General features: G+C 38.6%; 4 protein-coding genes and 1 long non-coding RNA gene across 9 annotated transcripts in view; 2 read left to right on the top strand and 3 right to left on the bottom strand.

Annotated features, from left to right (window-relative positions):
- Nucleotides 1–1,968, bottom strand: part of LOC113664607 (fibrocystin-L) — a 41,853-nt gene extending 39,885 nt beyond the window's left edge. Inside the window, exons 1-2 of the mRNA XM_027180231.2 lie at nt 1,820–1,968; nt 1,686–1,709 (exon numbers count right to left, since the gene is read on the bottom strand). Of these exons, the coding sequence (XP_027036032.2) occupies nt 1,686–1,709; nt 1,820–1,862 (67 nt within the window). The 5' untranslated portion in view covers nt 1,863–1,968. The remainder of the gene's footprint in view (nt 1–1,685; nt 1,710–1,819) is intronic.
- Nucleotides 1,969–3,858: 1,890 nt separating this feature from the next.
- On the top strand, nt 3,859–5,479 carry LOC149039334 (uncharacterized). The gene is made up of 2 exons (XR_016180571.1): nt 3,859–4,187; nt 5,227–5,479. It is a non-coding gene; the product is annotated as an uncharacterized LOC149039334 (long non-coding RNA).
- Nucleotides 5,480–7,878: 2,399 nt separating this feature from the next.
- LOC113664608 (hemagglutinin/amebocyte aggregation factor) lies at nt 7,879–12,841 on the bottom strand. Of its 3 annotated transcripts, none has more exons than XM_027180233.2 (5): nt 12,679–12,841; nt 11,057–11,252; nt 10,350–10,572; nt 8,985–9,137; nt 7,879–8,098 (listed from the first exon to the last, which is right to left on the bottom strand). In XM_027180233.2, exons 2-5 carry the CDS (start codon nt 11,244–11,246, stop codon nt 8,047–8,049), a joined length of 618 nt encoding a protein of 205 aa, XP_027036034.2. In that variant the 5' UTR covers nt 11,247–11,252; nt 12,679–12,841; the 3' UTR covers nt 7,879–8,046. The 3 variants fall into 3 exon arrangements, with proteins under 3 accessions (XP_027036034.2, XP_027036033.2, XP_089041511.1); XM_027180232.2 differs by lacking the exon at nt 12,679–12,841 and adding an exon at nt 12,097–12,228; XM_089185385.1 differs by lacking the exon at nt 12,679–12,841 and adding an exon at nt 12,097–12,180 and having other exon boundaries at nt 11,057–11,171.
- A 484-nt stretch (nt 12,842–13,325) lies between these two features.
- On the top strand, nt 13,326–18,548 carry LOC113664622 (uncharacterized). 3 transcript variants are annotated; one of them, XM_089185313.1, is made up of 4 exons: nt 13,337–13,477; nt 14,288–14,410; nt 14,595–15,372; nt 17,153–18,048. In XM_089185313.1, exons 3-4 carry the CDS (start codon nt 14,607–14,609, stop codon nt 17,752–17,754), a joined length of 1,368 nt encoding a protein of 455 aa, XP_089041439.1. In that variant the 5' UTR covers nt 13,337–13,477; nt 14,288–14,410; nt 14,595–14,606; the 3' UTR covers nt 17,755–18,048. The 3 variants fall into 3 exon arrangements, with proteins under 3 accessions (XP_089041440.1, XP_089041439.1, XP_027036049.2); XM_089185314.1 differs by lacking the exon at nt 14,288–14,410 and having other exon boundaries at nt 13,326–13,477; nt 17,153–18,548; XM_027180248.2 differs by lacking the exon at nt 13,337–13,477 and having other exon boundaries at nt 14,272–14,410.
- Nucleotides 18,549–18,697: 149 nt separating this feature from the next.
- On the bottom strand, nt 18,698–20,296 carry LOC113664623 (thiopurine S-methyltransferase). The gene has a single exon (XM_027180249.2). It carries the CDS (start codon nt 20,294–20,296, stop codon nt 19,496–19,498), a length of 801 nt encoding a protein of 266 aa, XP_027036050.2. The 3' UTR covers nt 18,698–19,495.
- Between the last annotated feature and the right edge of the window lie 156 nt (nt 20,297–20,452).

Raw genomic sequence — 20,452 nt, 5'->3', positions numbered from 1 at the left:
GACAAGCGCTACTGACAGTTTGCCATTGCGAATGTAACGGCAAAAAAAAAATTTTACTCTTGAACAAGAGATCATTATCTCTCGTCTTGAAAACATTTGTCGGTGTAAGAGCGGATTTTCTCTGTCTTCGTGCCGAAACACTCACCAAGAGCATGTATTGGGAAGTTTGTTCAAGAACTGATATTGGCCAACTTCATCAGTTGTAAACACCGTTGTTAGTAGCTAATTACTTATCTATTAGAGTAAAATTAAGGTATTATAACTTCTTTTGAAAAGTTTTGGACCTAAGAGACGAAAAGGAGTTAAAAATAAGCTGCTGATGGAATAACATAGTTGGGGCTTTCCTTGAAGAATAAAGTCATCTGAGGATTGATTCGCACCTCAGTAAACCGTTACGTCTTTGATGTACAGAGCGAAAAAGGTTTCCTATGAAGGGAAGAATTTCTGGCCGAAGGCAGTTTTTTTTCTAATTAATTCTCAGTTAAACATGACAGACAAAGGAAGTTTCCAGAAAAGTGCCCAAGAAAGAGAGAAGAACTTTTCATGCGCGTCGCATAACAACCTTCGAAACATCATCTCTTCTTTGTTCCCGCAATCTTATTTTTGTGTAAAAGATGATTCAAGGATAGTTCGTAGTACTTTGTGTCCTAAATTTTTTTAGTTAAAGAAATTGGCGTCAAATTGGTGAGATATGGTCACTACGCCATGGAATTCGATAAAATATGCGGTACTAAACGACCGTCACTTTGTAGATCAAAGTTTGATTTACCACATGCATACTCTGAAAGAGAAACGTGAAAAGGATGATTTGCACTCTTTCACACTGAACACTGGTAAAGGAATTAAAAATCATGGCGAACGATAATTTCTTGCTTTGTTTTAAACCCTAATCTTTCAATCTTTGTGTAATAACGTAGTGCAATCACAAAAGCGTGTTGTGAAAACGTCTGGTCTTTCTGCAAAACCGAAACCGCCAGGCAGTTTGATAAAAAGAAAACTCGGTTATTTGAGTGCAACATAACTTTTTTTTTACAAACAGAGATATCGGACCCTGTTTTGGTGAATCTGAAAGCTTAAATAAGAACAGATTTAATGTTACTCTTTTTAGCAGCTTCACGGTCGAAAAATTATCGAAACACTTTTTTATAAACATTAAAACCAATTATGTTCAGCTAACGTTAACACAATTTAAAGCTCGTTCGTTAACAAGTTGTGTGAAAGCTGAGAGGTTTCTGTTCATAACGAATCATCGATGATAAATTGCATCGAAAGCTTTGGTAAACTGTAGTACTAGTTGTGGATTTCAGAATGCTGTCATATGCAGTTTGTTCCTGTGTCTGAAATTTTGATGAAGGCAATTTTGTGGGACAATTTGTATTTCATCTGGATGCCGAACACGAAGGACAAAAGTAGGAAAATTAACATCATTTTAACTACAAAGAATTTTCACAAGGTGGGTGGAAAACCGCTGAACACGTTCGAGAGAGGGGTTAAGCGGAATTAAGCAAAGCATTAAAATTTGTTTGCTGTGACTGAAACATGCATGACCTAAGACTTACATATTAAGCTGCGCAAATTATGCTTCAGTAGCTTCCTGTCAATAAACAGAAATTCCTGTGCGCTCGATGTGTTAGTTTGGAATGTAGACAAATCAAGAATATGAAGGAAATGCAAACTATACATACCTGCCCCGGACGAAAACACGATACCTAAACAGAACAGGAGAAGGCGATCAATTAGCCCTACATTTAAAAGCGGGTCAGGCAAATATTTGCGAAATACAAGCATGCAGAAAGGTGCTCTTTGGCCTTTAGCTTACCTGATGCAATACACCACAAAAATAATAATACTTTCCGCGGCATGACTGCCTAGATTCGCGCCTTAAAGCGGCGTAAGCTTTCTCAAAGTTAAAATCTCTTTCGATGCTATGTACCTTCACGTCCGGTAGCTGTTAATCAATGTTCTTAATGATCTGAACTTTGATATGCAGTTTCTTTTATAAACATGGGAAAGCAACGTCACAGACACGAGAAGAGGTTAATTACGGTCTTTTGTTAAGCAAATAAAGCGAGCCGCGGTTCAATAGAACGTGGCAAGTTTCAAGCTAAGTAAAACAGCCCGAGGCGACATAACAAAATGTCTTCTTTCAAACATATTCAAAGAGCTGAATGAATCCTGAAATTAATTCCAAGAGAGAACGTCAAACACGAAGGCACCTTGCACGATTCCGGAAGTTTTGCGATGCACCCAGTCTCCTGAATAAAAGATGATTTCACGAGGATTCGTCCAAGATCAACCAATTTAATTAAATGAAAAATTTTTCCCTGGGGGGGATGATGTGGTCACGGCATTGTGCAACCAACCGACGTCACGTACGACCAGTAGAAATCACACCTAAATGTAGACTGAAGCTTGGATGTTTGAAATACCCCAGTTTCGATTTATCTGTAAAGTAAAAAAACTCAAGGGTATTAGAGGAAAAATCTTTTAAAAAAACTTTGAAAGAAAAAAACTTAACGTCACAGTTAGGAGGCAAAATACCGCATCCATGGCACATAGTGGATTAAGAAGTTTTTAACTTTTGAATGCCGGAGGTTGCCACGTTCATAAAACACAATCTTACAATCAAGTTGGTGCTTTCTTGGTTCACTGACGTTCGTTGGAAAATAAACCACAAAAAACTCAAAAGAAAAATCAGTGTTTTACGCTTGATTTCTTGATTTGATTTTCAAGGGTTCCGATCTCTTGTGCCTTTTTCACAAAGAACCATTTTTCACAGAACTCTCGACGTCAGTTCTATTGCTCTTAGTAACTTCCCTCCTGTAATTCTTAGTTAATATGAAATAAAATTCTCTGAGTGGCGTGGAATGTTAGCTTTCACAAATCTACCCAACGCATATATCATCCATCATTGGCAACCTTTCCAAATCCATGGACACTCGCTATATCCCAATGTTTTCTCTTGCCTTTTCTTGTTAAAACAATTATATTTTGAACAGATCAAAGCTTTTTGTTGGCTCCTAACATTTTGCATGGATTGCTACATTTTTTTTTCTGCAAGCTGAGCCATCTATATCAAGAATATTTCAATGCAGTTCAGGAAAATACGATCGAAAACATGCATCCGCTTGATTAGTTGATTTCCGACAATTTACTCCACAGGATTTATCTAATCAGAGTAAGTCGCTTTTCCAATAACATATTTTGCTTATTTTAATCCAACCGCTTTTATCTTGCGTTTTTCAAGCGAAATCATGTCGGACAGGTCGGCTCAGGGAGGAGGGTTCATCCTTAAGCCTTTATGACACTGCAAACCAAAGTGTATGCCTGTTGTCATGGCTCGGTTTCTTCACTAAGTCTAAAGAGCTTTGAACCGTTTGAACAACTCAAGCCTGTCTTTAATTCATCTTTACGTTCCCTGGCTTATGGCTAGGATTTTTACCCCGAAGATTCTCGCAAAAAGATCGTTCTTCCCAACTTCACGCGCGCCCGAGTAAGCTTCCTGTTACTGAAAATCGTGCCGATTGCCCAACTCTATGCCAAAGGGGGCTCTTTAAGTCACGTTTCTCGCTTGGCGTTTGATGAAAAGAATTCATTAGTTATGCAAATTGTTGTGTCGGTATTTCAGTCGATTAAGTTCGATAATGTGGCGATAAACGCTATTAACAATGATTGTTTGGATTAAGAACATTATAAAGCAGAAATCAAAGTGTTACTTTAACTCTACCTTAATTAATCTTACTCTTTGTCTGAAAACCAGGGACGCGAAAAGTTGAGTAAACCCGTGCGACTCGAAATCACAGAGGAAAACAGGACTAAGATCATGATATCGGACCAAGCGCTCGAGATTTACACACCGAGAGCAGAGGGGCATTTTGTTGCGCATGCGCCAAGAAAATTTGTTCGGCGCGTTCGGCGCCATTTTGATATTTTCAGCGCGCTTTTGCGGGTTTTCAACTGAGCGATCGACACCTTTCTGTGATATTTTTTGGAGAGGGATGGAAGAGTATGACAAGTTTACTACCATTTCTAACTCTGTGGATACTTGTGGAGTTTGCTGGCTCTTCGGATGAGGATATTTTAATGATCAAAGTGCGAACAAAACGCGAAAAAAAGTCGAAAACTTGAAGTTTGAGATTTGATTTGCTGACGATCAAGATGTGCACATGAGACTACAAACCTTGAAGGTTAGTCTTAAGATGTTGATGTCTTACTTCTATAAATCACGAAGTGATGTGTGGAGGCGATCGTGAGATATTCGTTACGATAATAGAAGGTAGTTTACAATTTGATCTTATTTTACTTCAACTTTGAAATAAAATTACGTTAAGTTCGAGGTGGCCCCCAAGCTTCAAATCACTTCAGATAACATCTTATCTTCTTTCTCTTTGTTGTCCCATTGGACAAAAGGCTTAAAAAAATGTTCCAGCTTCAGGATTGAGTTGCTCCTTCTATAACCTTCGGCGAATTCGTTTTTGGGAGGTTGAGGTGGATTTTCAAAGTCATGGCTCACAACTGTCTTTGGCCATTTTGCCCTCCAAGTCTGCTGTACTTGGTACGTAGGCATGCGTCTTAACAACGTTTATAGTCTTGCCTCGATCATCTGCGGTTTTATCTAATTTTTTTGCTGTGTTTTGGTGAGAATTTTTCTGATTGCCCTTTTGGGCTTGAAGGGCTAAATAGAGGATAAACTTCGGTAGAACTTGTTTTATCACATGGCCCCCAAATCTCTCACCACTGTCAGTTCATTGTTTATTTATTTAGCCTTCGGTCTAACCAGTTCATTTACCTCAAAAAAATCCGTGGGCTTTGTCTCATGAGTTTAAACTGGTGCCGTTTTCTTCATGTTCATGTGTTATTCGAAACGGATGGCGTCAGCTTCATTCTGTCTTGTTTATTTCAGTAGAATACTTCTGCCATACGAAATGAATTTTGAGTCGAAGTGTACTATAAAACTCGCAGATTAAAATTATCTAACTTTCTCTGGTTCTTAAAACATGAGGTGAGCGATACAATAAATGAATAATTACTCAAGGGGCTGGAACTCTCTTTCTTTAGAATGTGAACTACAGTATTTGTCATATTTGAAAACGAATTTCGGGTTAAAATATCTTCAAACCAGTTTGACTTGTATTTCTCTTTGCCAGATAAGTCTTGATCCTTCAATTTTTATTTCTTAATTGAGACTGATGATTGGAATTAACTATTGTGTTCTCTGCTGTTTAGGGAGATGTGAAGTGACCCCACTACATATGGTCAGTACTATTGACAGAAAGGATAGGTGTGACATTTGCTGTGGCAAGCTGGCATTCAAGAGAATGTCATTAGTACCAGAAGCTTACTACTGGTATAAATTATCAATCTTTTGTTCTCTCCACACAACTTGCCTCAACTAGCTTATGCTATATGCAACTTGTGTCTATACCTTTTTTTGCAACTATAAAATTACCAATAAAGTTTTTTGAAAGTTTTGTCCAAATTTCATGGGAAAACAATATGAGGAGTGATCAGGTGAAATATTGTCCTGTTCCATAACAGTGTTTGAGCTTCCAGGCAGAGCTAAAAATTTCTTAAGCGACTGATTTATGATTTTCTGCCTTAAAATTAGCACAGCCAAACCCCTGGCTTGAAAACTATTAATTTCTGCAAATAGGCATCCAAGCTGATGCCCATTACTGCAGAATATGCAATATCAAAGTCCCCTTTTGACTTAGGTCTCATTTCTCTAAAATCTGATAGATGTAAAGCATCAATTTTCATAAAGAGATCAACAAACCTCTTCACATTAGTTTAATCTGACCTCACTAAGTTTTATTCCTGAAAAGAAAAGGCTTTTTTTTTTTTTTTACCCTCACTGTTAAATATCAGCCTTACTGGTTCTTTGTTGTTTAGCATGTGTAAGAGTCTTTTCAGACCATCAAATTGTCACACAACTCTTGTAATTTAATAGGTTGGAGAATAAGGTTGCAAAGAGTGTATATGATTTTTTTGTGCAGTTGAAATGATAAATGATAGTGATTTTCACTGGGTAATAATTGATTTATTTAACTATTCATCTTACAACTGGAAGCCCAAAGTAGTACTTGTTTTCTTTCACAATTTCCCCACATCATCAATCATATCTGATGATATTTCCGAGACTAATGATTGAAAAGACTTTATCTTACTCTGATAAAATCCATAATTATTCCTCCATTTCTAACCAGATGGAGCTACCATATCTCTAGCATTAGCATTGTCTTACTTTTCTTTACTCGACATTGACCTTTTTTATTTTGGTAATCGGCCCTGCCGGTTGTGATTCATGTCAAAAAAAAACTTTTGAAACAAAACACAAACCTCTGTAAACTTTACATTTTTGCCAAAATTGGAGGTACACTGCACTAGCAGTACAGTTGAAGCTCTAAAAAACGCTTACAGAAAGGCGAGTACTTCAAATGATCACCGATAACTTGAGATAGCAATGACACGATAAAAGTATACTATCCAATTCTTTTGTACTCTTCGACAGGCCACTTGCATCCTTCAAAAATAACATCATCTTCATCGATCGCCCAGACAATCACGAGACAAGACTCGAACAATCTTTTGCATTCTGAAAATAACTTCCTTCCACACATCACACAATAATTTCAAGGATTTGCCGCTTCCATCTACGTTACAGAAGAAAAAATGAGAAGAAAGGTTGTCTCAAATACTCGAACCATTGTTTTTTCCGACGTATTTTACTGCTTCTTTTCTTTCGTGATTCTCGAAAGGGAAACCGACGCAGGCGCATACCAGCGGTTTCTCGTATCAAACTAAAATTTACCGGACATGCGCAACAAAATGCCCCTCTGCTCACACCGAGATCATTAGAGAGTTCACCACCTAAAATTCCCTTGCGTACAAATAATTTATTCGTGGTGGTTTTGTAAAAAGCTCATCTTGACGAAAAGCAGTGCTTTCTTACTAGACAAATTTTCAATTGGATATCAAAGTTGATTTGAGCTTGCCTTGGTTTTACTTCACTTTGCTCTGAAAACTCGCGCCACTCTCTCAATCAGTCATGCAGATACAAAACCAAAACCAATCTCGACTGGGTCGTGCGCGTTTTCCCGCGCTTTGGACAGTTTGTTTGATTTTAGTTCAAGTTCTTATTGGTTCCTGAGGACATTTGCCCTTCTTTTGATTGATCTCTGTTATAACTTTGGGTTTGCTTTTACGACAGTCAATAGAAAAGCGCTCTATCTCTGATCATGAATTGATGGGCATAGAGTATGAAAGCCATTGGGCACTGAGAACCAAGTATTTACGCTACAATTAACACTTGCTCTGAAAAAGGCAGGAAATGTTGGGTGTTGAGGCTTCGTTGGCAGAATATCTGGGAGTCATATACGATGGACCAGTACCTTTTAAAGCTATCAGTCGTGTCACCACTGATAGCTTTAAAAGGAACTGACGAGCAAGACTGGCGCAAAAATAGAAACCAAGACTTCAAAGCTGGAAAATATATGCCAATTTTATAGTCAAGAAGTCGTGCAATTTTTGCATCAGCAGTTTATAGGGTTACTCTACTATGCATTTCGTCCTTCTCTGGAAGCATCATATCAGCAAAATAACTGTGACGTCTTTTACGTAGCAAGAACCTTGTCCAAGCCGATAAAATTTCAAGGTAATTTGGTATTATTAACTGAGTTGATGTCGTAAATTGGCCACCGTAAAGAGTTTCAAGGCTGACGTTTCGAGCGTTAGCTATTCGTCGTTCGCTCTGACGCAGGGCTAACACTCGAAACGTGAGCTTTTAAACTCTTAACGGCGGCCAATTTACCAAATCAACTCAGTTGATAATACCAAATTCCCCTGCTATACTCTACCACAGACGCACGCAGCACCACATTTTCTTTGGAAACTTACCCCTTTTATTCAAGGCGACATGTTTACTTCCTCGTAGTGGTACAACAATTTATAATCTTTACCTCTCTACCCTTATTTTCTGATACCTGATTCTATGTGTGGCTTCTGTAAGAACGATAATATTAATTACTGTCATGCATCTGTTCTCAGTTATCCTCTTCTCTTGCTGAATTTACAAATGTCAAATTTCCAGCGGCGATCCCTGAAATAAAAATGAAAAATAATACTATTACACCTTCAACACTCTCCTACTGTCCAATGGTCTTTTGCTGAATGCTCAATACAGGTGAGAGGTCTGTAGAAATAAAACCGTATTTTTTTTTCAATTCCTCGACTTCTGTTCGTTCTATTCCACACTTTGCTTCTCCTCTAAGAATCCCGGGCAAAATTTCCGTCTTATTCATTTTTGCAGAGAGAATTCTGATGACAGACGTTTCAGTATGCACACAAGTTACTCAGAATTCAAAATTGTTTATTTACCCCGTTACTTCTCAAGCTGCCATCCTCTTTCAGTTATTCGAATTTTTCATTTTTTCCCTTGTTACATTTACTCATAAGTATTGGTATAGTTTACCGAGAGTTCCTCACAATGGTACTTATTTCGCATAAACCGTGAATTTTGCCGGCCATTAGAAAGCAGAACATGTACAGTCGAATTCCGATAACTCGAACCTTCAAGGTAAATTGAGAAAGGTTCGAGTTATCCGGCAGTTGTAAACAAAGGACCAAAAGTAGATGGAAAAACGTTTTTCTTTTCATACAGTATACATTTTTGATCAAATTTAATTAAAGAGAAGTCGAGTGAAAACGGAACACTAGTTAACGGGATTCAATCATAGTATCAGCACTACTTTCCAAGTGCGGCTCGTCCTATGTGTCCGGTCTTTAAGGCGTGTATTAGTCCTTAAAAATTGAGGGAAAGCAGAGATGGATCAGTTGTGATAACTTGCTCTTCCCAACGCTGGAAAAAGCCACTGTTTAGATGAACCGCTAATGAACTCCTTTATAATCAGTGCTACCAATTATCGCTGATTTTATCTTTAAACATGAATTTAGTATATCTGAATCAACCGAGAGCAATTACTTACTCGTGGGAGTTGTTATGTTCACTGTAAACTCCGACCAAAAAGTACCCAGATGGGACCAAGTAGTCCAAATCCCCTTTCCATTCATTTTGATACTTTGTTGTCTTACACGAATGAGCAACGAAACCTCTCGCGGGACAACAAAGAAACTTAAACCTGAACAAAAAAGAAAGGAAAAAACAACTTAAGTTGGAGGGGGAGAAAAGTAGCACTCTTCTTAAAAAAATATGAGATTACTTTGTTTTTCAGTCTTTAGGAAGCTGGACGAGACTCTTGAAAGTTTATTCTTAATCTGAACGCTGTCCTGTTAACCAATTATCAATACGTAATCTTAAAAGTACTTAATTGAACTGTTCAAAAGAACTAAAGGCAAAAGAACTAACTTCTTCACAACAGAAGACACTGAAATCTCGACTTAACCCAAAAGCACGGGAAGACGAGGTCATAATCACTATGTTGTTTACTTATCATCATTAAATTTTCAACTCCGGATATAAGATTCCTAGTGTTCTGATTGGTTCACTAAATTCGGTTAACAGCTAATATTCGGAGTCACCACGTACAAAAATGCATTGCAACGTGTAGAAAGCCGATAATTTTTGCTGAAAATATTCAAACGTTCAGGGTTAAATAAAATTAATAAAACAACTATTCCATTAGCACTTGTTGGATACGAGATTGGTTAAAGCCAACTCGGCGCCACGCACCTCGTTGGCCATTTATTATCTCATATCCAACGCGCGCTCATGGGTAATTGTTGAGCCAATAAAAGGTAGAAATGACGTCACACAGGCGCAGCAATGAATCACTATTTTTGAGTTTTTGTTGGAGTCAGTGGTCTGGTTCAGTCATCAAAAAACTAAAGTGGTTGTGAACTAACGTTAGCATTTGGAAAAGGAACTCTGCTGAAATAAGAGTAATGTACTGATTTCATTTAATGATAACGATGGCTGTCACCGAAATCGCCTTTGAGCTGTAAGGCCATAAAATTAAGATTACAGGTGATTTCAAGGAATTGGGGTTGCCATGAAATTATCAATTGATTCGGACCTTAAAAAGCTAAGTTGAGATTGGGATTCACAAGACGCCATTTTTATCATGAATTTTTATAATAAAATAGGGTTCGTATTGATGCATAAAAATTTTAAAAGAAGGTACAAATATAACCGTTTAAGTCTGACGTCTTTCTTAATGTGTGATTTCATAGCTCAGTTGATAATAGCGCTCAGCTAGTATCTAGGAGGACTGGGTTCGAATCCCGTCGAAACCCGAATATTTTTTAAGGCTTCTTTTCTGCAATTCAGCAAGCAAGTGAAAATTACTTTTAGAACAAGTTGCTATGAATATCCTAGTAAGCGATAAAAGCACCTGCGATCTGCGTGCCGATGGCTGTATTCACTTCCGACTCCGGTGATAAAGCTGTTCCGTTTGCACTCAAAGTCCACTGGTTTGTCATAGTTGTTGACAAGATGGTTTTTCCCTACACAATCTTTTCTGTTGTAGGTGACTGGACCGTATCCACATGCAAACGAAAAGATGCGATCTTTCTTGCAAGTTCGGTGCCGACTGTACCATTTTCTCAGAGAGAAACCTGAAAAGAAGCAATTTTATTTTCGTATGCTAATTTTCAGTTAAAGGTAGAATTGAGAAAAAAGTGAATGTTTTCTTTCTTCATCTACCATTTTCGCTTCCACGCATTTTTATTAATTTGAGACTGATGCCGGCTTTCACAGGCCAAAATCTACTACGAGTTCTGAGTTTTTAGGTATTCCCCTTACCGGCGTGTTAAATGTGTCTAGCATTTTTAGAAATGTGCTGAAGAACGCAATCTGACCGGTTTCCTGCGCCTTATCTCCCCTTGTTTTCCCTTTAGCTTTATTTTATATTTCTCTGGTGATTTTTCGCTGTATAACGTGGGAGTAACTTCCAGCGAAAACTTAGAAGCGTCTCACCGTAAGGTCGCACTAGCGGAAGTGTTTATTGGATCGATGGTTTACCGGCCATGAGAATAGGAATTTTCTGTAGTTTTTTTTACTTTTTTTGCAAAATCGCATATAATTATCACAGAGACTTACTTTTTTTGCAGTGAACTGTGGAGAAGTCGTGCTGCCAAGAATTTACCCATATGACACCACGTATCGATGGTTTGGACGATTTACATCGGCGTCTTCTCGACCACCACGGAGTAGACTGAGTGAAGGAAATAAGAAGTACATCAGTGGTCATCAACAGTAATAGTAGTTTAGCAGTGGTCTTTCTTGCCATGATGATCTAGTAAAGGAAATAAAAAACGTTTAACAAGGCTTTAAACCCATCTAAATTGAAAAAAAAAACGCCTGTGAAGTTTTGAATTAGACATTTCATGTTGAGATTGAGTACTTGATATTAGTAGGATGTGAACGACTTAATGGTGGTTGTTGTTTCTGTGTTGTTTCATTTAAATGAGGTCAAAACAAAATGCAAGAAAATACATTTCTTTGCTCTTTTGATACTCTTCGTGTTGTAATAATAATAATCATCATCATCATTATCATAATTATTATTGATTTCGAACTTATGCGGGAGGCGAGTAAATAAATATTACTATTGAGGGCACCACTTAGCTTTAGTCGATAAGTCAGGCAATTTGTTGATATGGTCAGCGATAAATATGTTTTACACGAAAATAATTCTTTTTTATCGTCGATGATGTTGGCGTTTTTCTCCTCATTTGGGTGGAAAATAAAATTGTTCATTATTACAAACGGAGAGATTTAGATAACAGTCTCTAAGTGTAAACTTTCAATTTTTCAGCCCCGTTTTCTGAGCGCTTTAGTGATATCATGCCAACTCCGGTAGGAATGTTTTCAGAGAACCAATAAAACTGTGTCGCTAAGTTTTCGAGAAGGATCGATGTATGAAAACGAGGAACACAACGGCATGAAACTAAACTGGAAAAAATATTTTCCCCTAGCCGTGTTGGGTAAATTAAAATAAAATTTGTAGTTAGTATAAATTGTTTAACTCTTCCCTGAAAATGAAGATGCAAATTTTTTGACAAAACGTCATCGACTGCTCCAGATTTCATTCTCAAAGCTTGTTAAGAAAAGCGATAAAACCGGAAAAAGGTACTTACATCCATCAAAATGGCTGGTATGTGAAAATACCTGATTAAAGACGAAAGAAGACCAACCAAAACTGTCTTTGAAGGAAATGAATGCACTTTAATTTATGTATGTTGGAAGTCTTTGTGTTACATGTTTTAAACAAGTTCGCGTCCTACTCGAGTCATTGCTCTAAAAATAAAATCCTTATTGATACTAAGCACGTGTGAAAAAAAAAGTATGAAAGATAGCATAAATCACGATAAACGCAATACTTTCGACAAATGAAAGCCCCTTACGTTCAATTTTATAGAACATACTTAAATGGCGAAGCAACCTCCAGATAACATCATTATTGAGTCGAGTCGCTGAACCATCGATGCGGAAACGACTGACAACAGGAGAACATCATTTAATTATTCACTCCGCTTCGCCTCTCCTTCCATCGCGTATGGTTTCATGAAATACTGGCCCTAGTATGCCTAAATGGTTTGAATGAAAAATCGGGACCTATTGTGTACATGAGTAAGTTCCTTTCGAGGTTAAAAGCTTTCCTTGTAATCTAAACAACTCTCCTTGTTCATTTACTGACCGATACAAAGATAATTTCCCACCTTCGCAGACCAATCATTTTTCCGTCAGAATGTGCGAGTAGACTTTACTTTTCCATGTAAATTTTTCGAAAAGCTGAATGAGGCTTGAAAGAAATGCTGCTTTTCTTTACAGTCCCACATAATCGTCATGAATTGTGTACGGGCGCGATCTTGCATGACAATCTTGCGTGTCGGTATCGCGTGACAACATCACTTGCCAAGGACTTCCTCGTTCGTCTACTTTCTGGCATAAATCACGATTTTACACAATATTCGTCATAGGGAAAGTGCGTGCTAAAATCAATATCTATCTAATAAACGCCAAATTATCACAAGCTTTAAATGTGAGAGACTTCAATCGCCCATCACTCTAATGAATACAGATCTCTGTTAGAATTCTCAGTGCAAATATGAAATTTGGAGGCGCATTACTCTCGTATTGCTGTTTGCCAAAAATAAAGAACGTACATTTTTTTTATCTATTTATAGCCCTTTCGTGTAAATATATATTTAGTCTTGAATGACACCAATTGAATGCAGTGGTTGGAAAGATGAGGATTTCGAAAGGAAACATCTCTGAACCATACCTGAAAGATTTTGTTTGGCACATCGCCTAGCAACAATTCATGTGTTTATTGCATAAAGGAAGGAACTTTAATATCTAACATGTATCGCAGTTGATGGTGACAGTATGCGTCACCATCCGATCCTGGATAATGCTTGAGAGAGAATAACATCTTGTTGCGGAACAAAATATGTCTGAGAAAACAGCCAAGCAAAAACCCGATGAGCGATTGGTCTGACCGTCAGCCCTTTTGAAGTAAGCCCTCTACATTTTTCAAGTAACACCTTATTTCAGAAGGGAATTGGATCGCTCGTATCCCTATCCTTTCTTTTAACTGTTTCTTTTTCCGCACCAGCTGAGGGAATTTTCGAGACCTCGAATTCAGTTTTTAACGCAGTGGCCGCTGTAGCATATAGAAACCGTATGCAGTACCTATTGTGTAATAAGAATACTCTGAGTTTTGAATATTGAACTGTATCCACTGGAACTTTCTCGATTGTAAACGAAGGCACTCCTGTAATTTTGTCGAGTATTAACAATTTCTTTGTATAATTAATTAAGAAAGGAGGACTTATAATCATTCAATATTTACACGCGTTGTCAAGTCATTTTCGCGACGGTGAGCTGCTGTGGTTAAATTTATATCACAATTTTGCTTTAGTTTTGTTTCTACTTCAGACTGAATAGATTGAAAAAATCAATCGAATAATTTCCCTCAACATTTCAATCACTGTTTTTAATCAAAAATTCACCCGTCGGAAGGGGCAGAGAAACTCGAGACCATAGACTCATGCGGAACACGATAAGACTTCAATCTTGCATCTTCTGTCGGTTTTCCGGCGAACGGAAGCAAGCGAGAGGCGTGCACGATGGGTGAGATACGCGAAAGGGGAGGAGGCGCACTTCTCTTCTCGCGTGTTTCTCACTCTTCGCCCTTGCCTTGCGCTTGCCACGAGTGAGTTCCGCAGGGCAAGCCAGTTCAGGGACCGCCCAGTTTAGAGAGTTCTCGATTGACAGTTGACGAAGCGCATAGCCCGCCTGGCAATCTTTTCCGTTTCATTTCAGCCTAAACGGCAGATGAGTCAGTGTCAACGGAGTTGCTGCCTTTCAGCCCATGCGTTCACGTGACTCTGGCTCGGTGCACACTTCTACGTTTTGCCAAAGGATACTAAGAAGACTACTATTGAGGTTACAATTTTTTTCTTAAATAAATATGGAAAAAAAATTCATGCTTCTCACTCAAGATTTGAGCATTTAGATTGGAGTGGCAAGCTCTTTCCAATTTAACCCAAAGGAATGTGTTTTTCCAATCCATGGCTTCTTGTACGTGTTCTATGAAAAGTGATGGGTTTTTCTTCTTTTATTATCAAAGGAACGATTCTTCATGGCTTCTGTTGCGGCACCATGTTTTGTTTCAACAACAGAGACAACTAATTACGCCCGGCTATGCAGGCTTCTGGCGGATGTCAGTACACATGTCCTGAGAGAGACATTTGAGAAGAAGCGTCCAAAGGGAAGTTTGGACACGGTATTATCAAGTCACCCTGTTCATGCCGTACTACAATTACTCAGAAGAAAAAAAGTGCTTAATCCATCACAATGGGGAAAACTATACCCTGCCATCAAATCTTCAGTTTCATCTCAGCATTTCGACATTACCTTATTGATGGTTCTACTGAGGAACATTTGTAGTCTTGTTCCTCCAGTTACCGGCTGGGATGCACTTCCTCCTGCAGCAGACACAACCCTTGAGGCAGACATTGCGCGCATCAAGTATTTCAGAAACACAGTTTATGGTCATGCCAGCGAGGCGTCAGTTGATGATGCAACATTCAATCAATACTGGAAAGACATCCAAGAGGCAATAGTCAGACTGGGAGGAGCTGGTTACCAAAGTGCTATTGATGATCTGAAAAGGGAATGCATGGACCCTGATTTCGAAGAGCACTACAGAGAGCTTCTTAAACAGTGGGTGATGGATGAAAAAAGCGTCAAGGAAAGATTGGATGAAATCAGAGGAGATCTGCACGTGCTAAGACAATCACTCTCCCGCGTCGGCATCAAGGAGAAATTGGATGAGATTGTTGGCAAACTGGATGCATGGAAAGACGCCATGGTCCCTAAACTTGAAAAGAAAATAGGAATTGAAGGTAACTGAGTGTGTTGCTCTTCGTCCGTTATCATTATCATTTGGCTGATCCCTGGAGATTTTAAGGCCTTAACTGGACTTGTTCTGAGTAGTAGCAAACTTTCCCATATATTTTCAATCTTCTCCAAACCTATCGACACTAAGCCACTGCTGTAAAATGTCTAAAATCCCTCATTCCTAACATTAATCTTTCGAGTAGAAAGCACGTTTTTAAATGCCCTGGGGTTGGGTATCTTTCCGTAGAATCGACATGGAATCGAAGATTTAAAGAGAAAAAATACTTTACTTTGTCGAGTCAATACCAAAGTCTTTTTTTCCTTTTCGGGAGTTTAAAACAAATAGATCAAGTAGTCGCACGAAATCGTAACGGACGGTTTATGATTATGCCATGATTAGATTAAGCATCTTCAGAATTCCAAAGTAGTATTTATAATAAAGTTCGGATATATAACGCGCGCTGTCATCGGTTGAAAGAGTGTGCTAATAGAGTACAAAACATAGAGATGAGCTAAAACAGAACAAAACAGGAATGATTTAAAACATAGCCAAACTGGTATAACTGTCAAAATTCATACTTATCATGACGGTGTCAGTGCGACTGTGATCATGCAAAGGACCATCGCTGTTAGCTCTCCGATCATCGCAGTGAAGCAAGCCTAAGAAATTACATCGGCCGCCCTAAGTGTGAATAACTAATAGCTTGGTCTGATATCCTTTCCGATGTGTTGTGTGGAAGCTACATCAGTAAAAACAGCCGAGTTTTAAGGCGCTGTCATCCCGAAAAATCTTTATGTTCTTGTGAATTCAGCTATCGTTTATCCATACGCGTTGAGCAGTTTGTTTCTACTATTTTTGACATCACGAGCGTGGGACAAAGAAAAATATTTGTCCCACGCTCGTGTCAAGACGAAAAAACATCTTCCTCTATTTCTTTACCGAGATCAATATTTACCATCTCTCTTATTTCTATCTTCAAACATTACGCTTTCGACATTGCTGATCCTAGCAGTATGCAGAACGCGTGTCAAATGAACTTCGTAACAGACCTCGCACACCGTGGAGTCTCTGTGGCTCAGTGGTAGAGCATCGGAGCGCGGAATCCGAAGGTCTGAGGTTCGATTCCTCGTGAGGACTTCTTTGTCCCACGCTCGTGACAAGACGGAAAAACATCATTCTCTATCTTTAGTCTTATTGAACAAATCAGATTATATGAACCATTATAGCAAGGATTCTGATTGGCTTATTAGAACTTGCTCTATGAGAGTTTATAAAATGTTCAGAGAAATGCGCGCGCCGTGATCGGTCAGAACGAGTTCATTATATTTCCATAAAGCGCGCGCCTTGCGTCACACGAATGCACTTTTGAGATATAATGCACGCAGCTTACGTCATCGGTACGAGCGCGCGCAATTCGCGATACATATAAAAGAAATAAAGAAGCTTGTTCCTCGTGCATTGTTGAGTTCTATAAGCACTTAGGGATTTTTAAGAACACTCGACGACACTGTTGTTCACCCTGGAAATAAAGTTTGCTTTAAAAATTGAAAGTAGTGCGTGGGGAATTTAAGGGATTCTTTATTGTAAAACAAATAGACAAACCTTGACTTTGCTCTGTTCTGCTGTAAAGCACTAAGTAAGCGGCTAGAGCACTTAAGAAGTAGAAGTAGTCGTGTTCATCCTGCACTTCTTACGTGTTCAAGCCCATTCCTGCTTGCTTTACCACAAAACAGAGCACAGTAAAGGCTTTCCTATTTGTTAAAGATATGTTTTTTTTCTTTCAGTTGTGGAGGCATACAGAAACGCTTCAAAAGAAGCTATAAAAAGCCAAACTGAGTTCCACTCTCTAACTTCTGCCACCTTCTCAAGAGTAAAAACAGATCACATATTCCCAACTCTACACATACAACATGGCAGAAAACCAGCTGACTACCTTGATACGAGAAGAAGAGAACACCTTTGCCATTTCGCCCATCAGAAAAAATTCTTTGATAAGGGAAGAAAAGAAATACTTCAAAATTTCAGCAGAAAGCCAGTTAAATACCCTGGTATGAGAGGAAATGAAAACCTTCGTCATTACGGCAGGGAACCGTTTGAATACCTTGGTATGAGACGCAAAGAACACCTTCGCCAGTACGGTCAAGTAAGTGGAGAGCCAGTGAAACACTGTGAAGAAATTATTTTCTTTACTGATACCGAAAGAGATGAAGAAACGAATCCCAAATTTTTTCTTGTCGCTGGGAGGGCAGGAATTGGTAAGAAAAAGTTTTGCCAAAAGTTAATTGGAAACTGGGCAGACAACAAAAGGTTTCAAACTCAAACAATTCTGATTTCTGATGTCAAACAAGTCCTCGCATTCCCGATTACAGGTTTGCGTCCTTGCTAACTTTCTGTCAGTTGAATTTACTTGGAGAGGACCAAGTCTCGTTGCGAGAAAACCTTAATCGATCATCAGTGTTAGATGCCCTCTTAAATATCGACGAAACTATATTTGAGTACATAGTTGATCATCCTGAAGAAGTTTCATGTAATTTACTTTATCTTTATCATTACATTCAGTAGTTTTCTATCTAACAGTAACTTTTTAACAGGTAACTCTTGTTTTTAATCATGCGTGGTGCCGTACAAACTGAACATAACATGCAGAGGCTAAAATATCTTCGCCACTGAGCGTAATAAAAAGTGACGGAAGACAATACAGTGTTTATCATTAGTGATCCAAATGTCTTTCTATAGAGGTGAGGTTTTTCCGTCATATACTTTGAAATGGCTGATAATACTTACTAGCCAGAACAGATTTATCTTTCATTTCCAGACCATCGCTGTTGTTTAATCCTTTTTTAGATAAATCTTTGAATACACCTTTTTTAACGGTGCCGATGCTGTGACCATGTTTAGTTCTAAACGTTTTTCAGATGTAGCACAGATTGCATTGCTTTGTTTTTTCGGCTACAAGTCACGAGACAAGTGCGGTTAATGGGCATGAATCCAGTGGAAAGAATGCACACTCCGTTAAGCAGTTACGTAGAACACTGTCAGATTGCTTCACTATTCGCGAACCTTTTTGGTGTCAAAGTTTCAAAGATAAAAAATATATCTCACAATTCTTGTTATAATCACTGGTCTACAATAGTTTCTGCACCTCTGGATAATTTTCGGTTGGCAGACGTTTGGTTTTCAACAATTTTCATTTTTCAGATGTATGGTTTTGACAGCATGACACCTGACCGCTTTTCAAATCCCCCCAGGTTTTAGTTGTTTTTAAGTTTTAATTTTAAATGAAGAGCAGGATTAAATTGCAGCTCAAGAGAATAACATTGAGTCAATGCTTTGATGAAAGATAATTTTTGAGATAATGTGCCTGAATAAAGGCTCGGTGTATTTTATAACACATACAAAACATAACTTGTAATGATTCAAGAATGCCGATAAAAATTACAATGATGAGCAAAAGCAAGGCTCCACTTGCAACCCAATCTTGTGCACAACTTTGCCCAGTTGCTGGTGGCCTGTTATAAATTTAGGATAATGAACATCTTTTTGGCTTGGCCAACCAATATTTTCAATTTCACTCTTTAATCTTCTTAACACCATTTACACAACCAACATTCCCAAAGAGCCTGTGGACTCGGCATGGACCAACCATGGTTGTTTTAGTGTACCTGTGAATATTATAAAAAAAAACTATGCCATCTAATAGAGTTTTACAATTACCAGATGTCCTCATCACCACTCTATCCTAACTCTGTCATGCTTTCTACCCTTTACACATCCCACTGCCAGCAGTACTTCATGATAATCTTGCCTATCAGTCAATTGATAGCCTTAGTGATGGGGCAGAGCTAGCTTGATGCAGACTAAAAAAATTTCAAAACATTTTAAACTTTCCTAAAGAGTAATTAATCTCATGCCTCTCAAGAGAGAGCCTCTTGGAGAGCATGACTTAACGGAGTGCCTGACATAAGCATTTATAAGACCCTATAAAAGTCTCGACTAAGTTAAGAGACATTCTTTGTCCACAATTAAAGTGCCTCTGATCCAGTTCCAGACTTTACACAGCTATGGGGTATTGCGTGACATTTAGTGCTTGAGAAGACGAGAAGCGCTAACATTCATGTGCGAAAATGTTACTTAAAGGTTACAAAATAATAAAATATCGAATGCTGAGGAGCTGTTGCGTACGCCTCTAAAAGGGCAGGATCGTTTTTTAAGTCATCCTGTTCGACTAATTCCACTTTACATCGATCACCGCACAACTCAAGAAGTTTATCTTCAGGAAGATGACTGATCCATTCGCCTTCGTTCTTCCCCGATTCATGGCGAAAAGTCATCACAAAATATCGTCCGTCAGATTGTAAAGATGACAATAAAACGTCCACGTACTGTTTCAGACGGGCTTCGTCCATCATTGTGATCACAGTGCACGCTCCGCGATCCCAAATGCAATCAAACTTGTTGTGATAAACCTCGCGTGACAAATCAAATATACCGCATTCTATCAGAGTAAGGTCCTTGTTTTTGGCCTTGAACAAGTTGATAGTACCCCCGGCTGAAGTTTGCGCGGTGTTTACGTCGTATAGTAATTTGTTCTCCTCAAAGAACGTTTCAATTGCTTTTCGGATCATTTCCACGCCAACAACAGTGTGGCCTTGATCTGCCAACCAAATCATATCCAGCGACTTTCCACATAGAGGAATAAGAATCCTACGATTCCTCCGGCCCGATGTGAATTCATCGTAATGTTTTATCAACATGGGACTGACATATTTTCGGTGCCAAGCGGGATTTCCGTCGTTCCATTCTGTCTCCCAAGTTTCCTTTCTCTCCAATTTCAGGATTTTTCCTTCCAGACGTGATGAAGTGGGTTGCATACGTTTGACGTGAGCCGAAAGTACGGATTGCAGTTTCTGATATACCCTGCGGAGCATTTACCTTTTGAATTACTTCCTTGGCTGATGAGTAATAAACCTTTATGTCTTGCAATCTATGGCGCAGAAGTTACCAGGCAGCATAGGAGAGAAGAGTAGAAAACAGTTTTCAGAGACCGCTATACTTTTGGTCAGCACCATCATAGCAACAATTCA

Source organism: Pocillopora damicornis, chromosome 10, assembly GCF_964200805.1.
Source record: "Pocillopora damicornis chromosome 10, jaPocDami1.2, whole genome shotgun sequence".
Taxonomy (NCBI): Eukaryota; Metazoa; Cnidaria; class Anthozoa; order Scleractinia; family Pocilloporidae; genus Pocillopora; species Pocillopora damicornis.
This window is presented reverse-complemented; position numbering and strand designations above follow the sequence as displayed.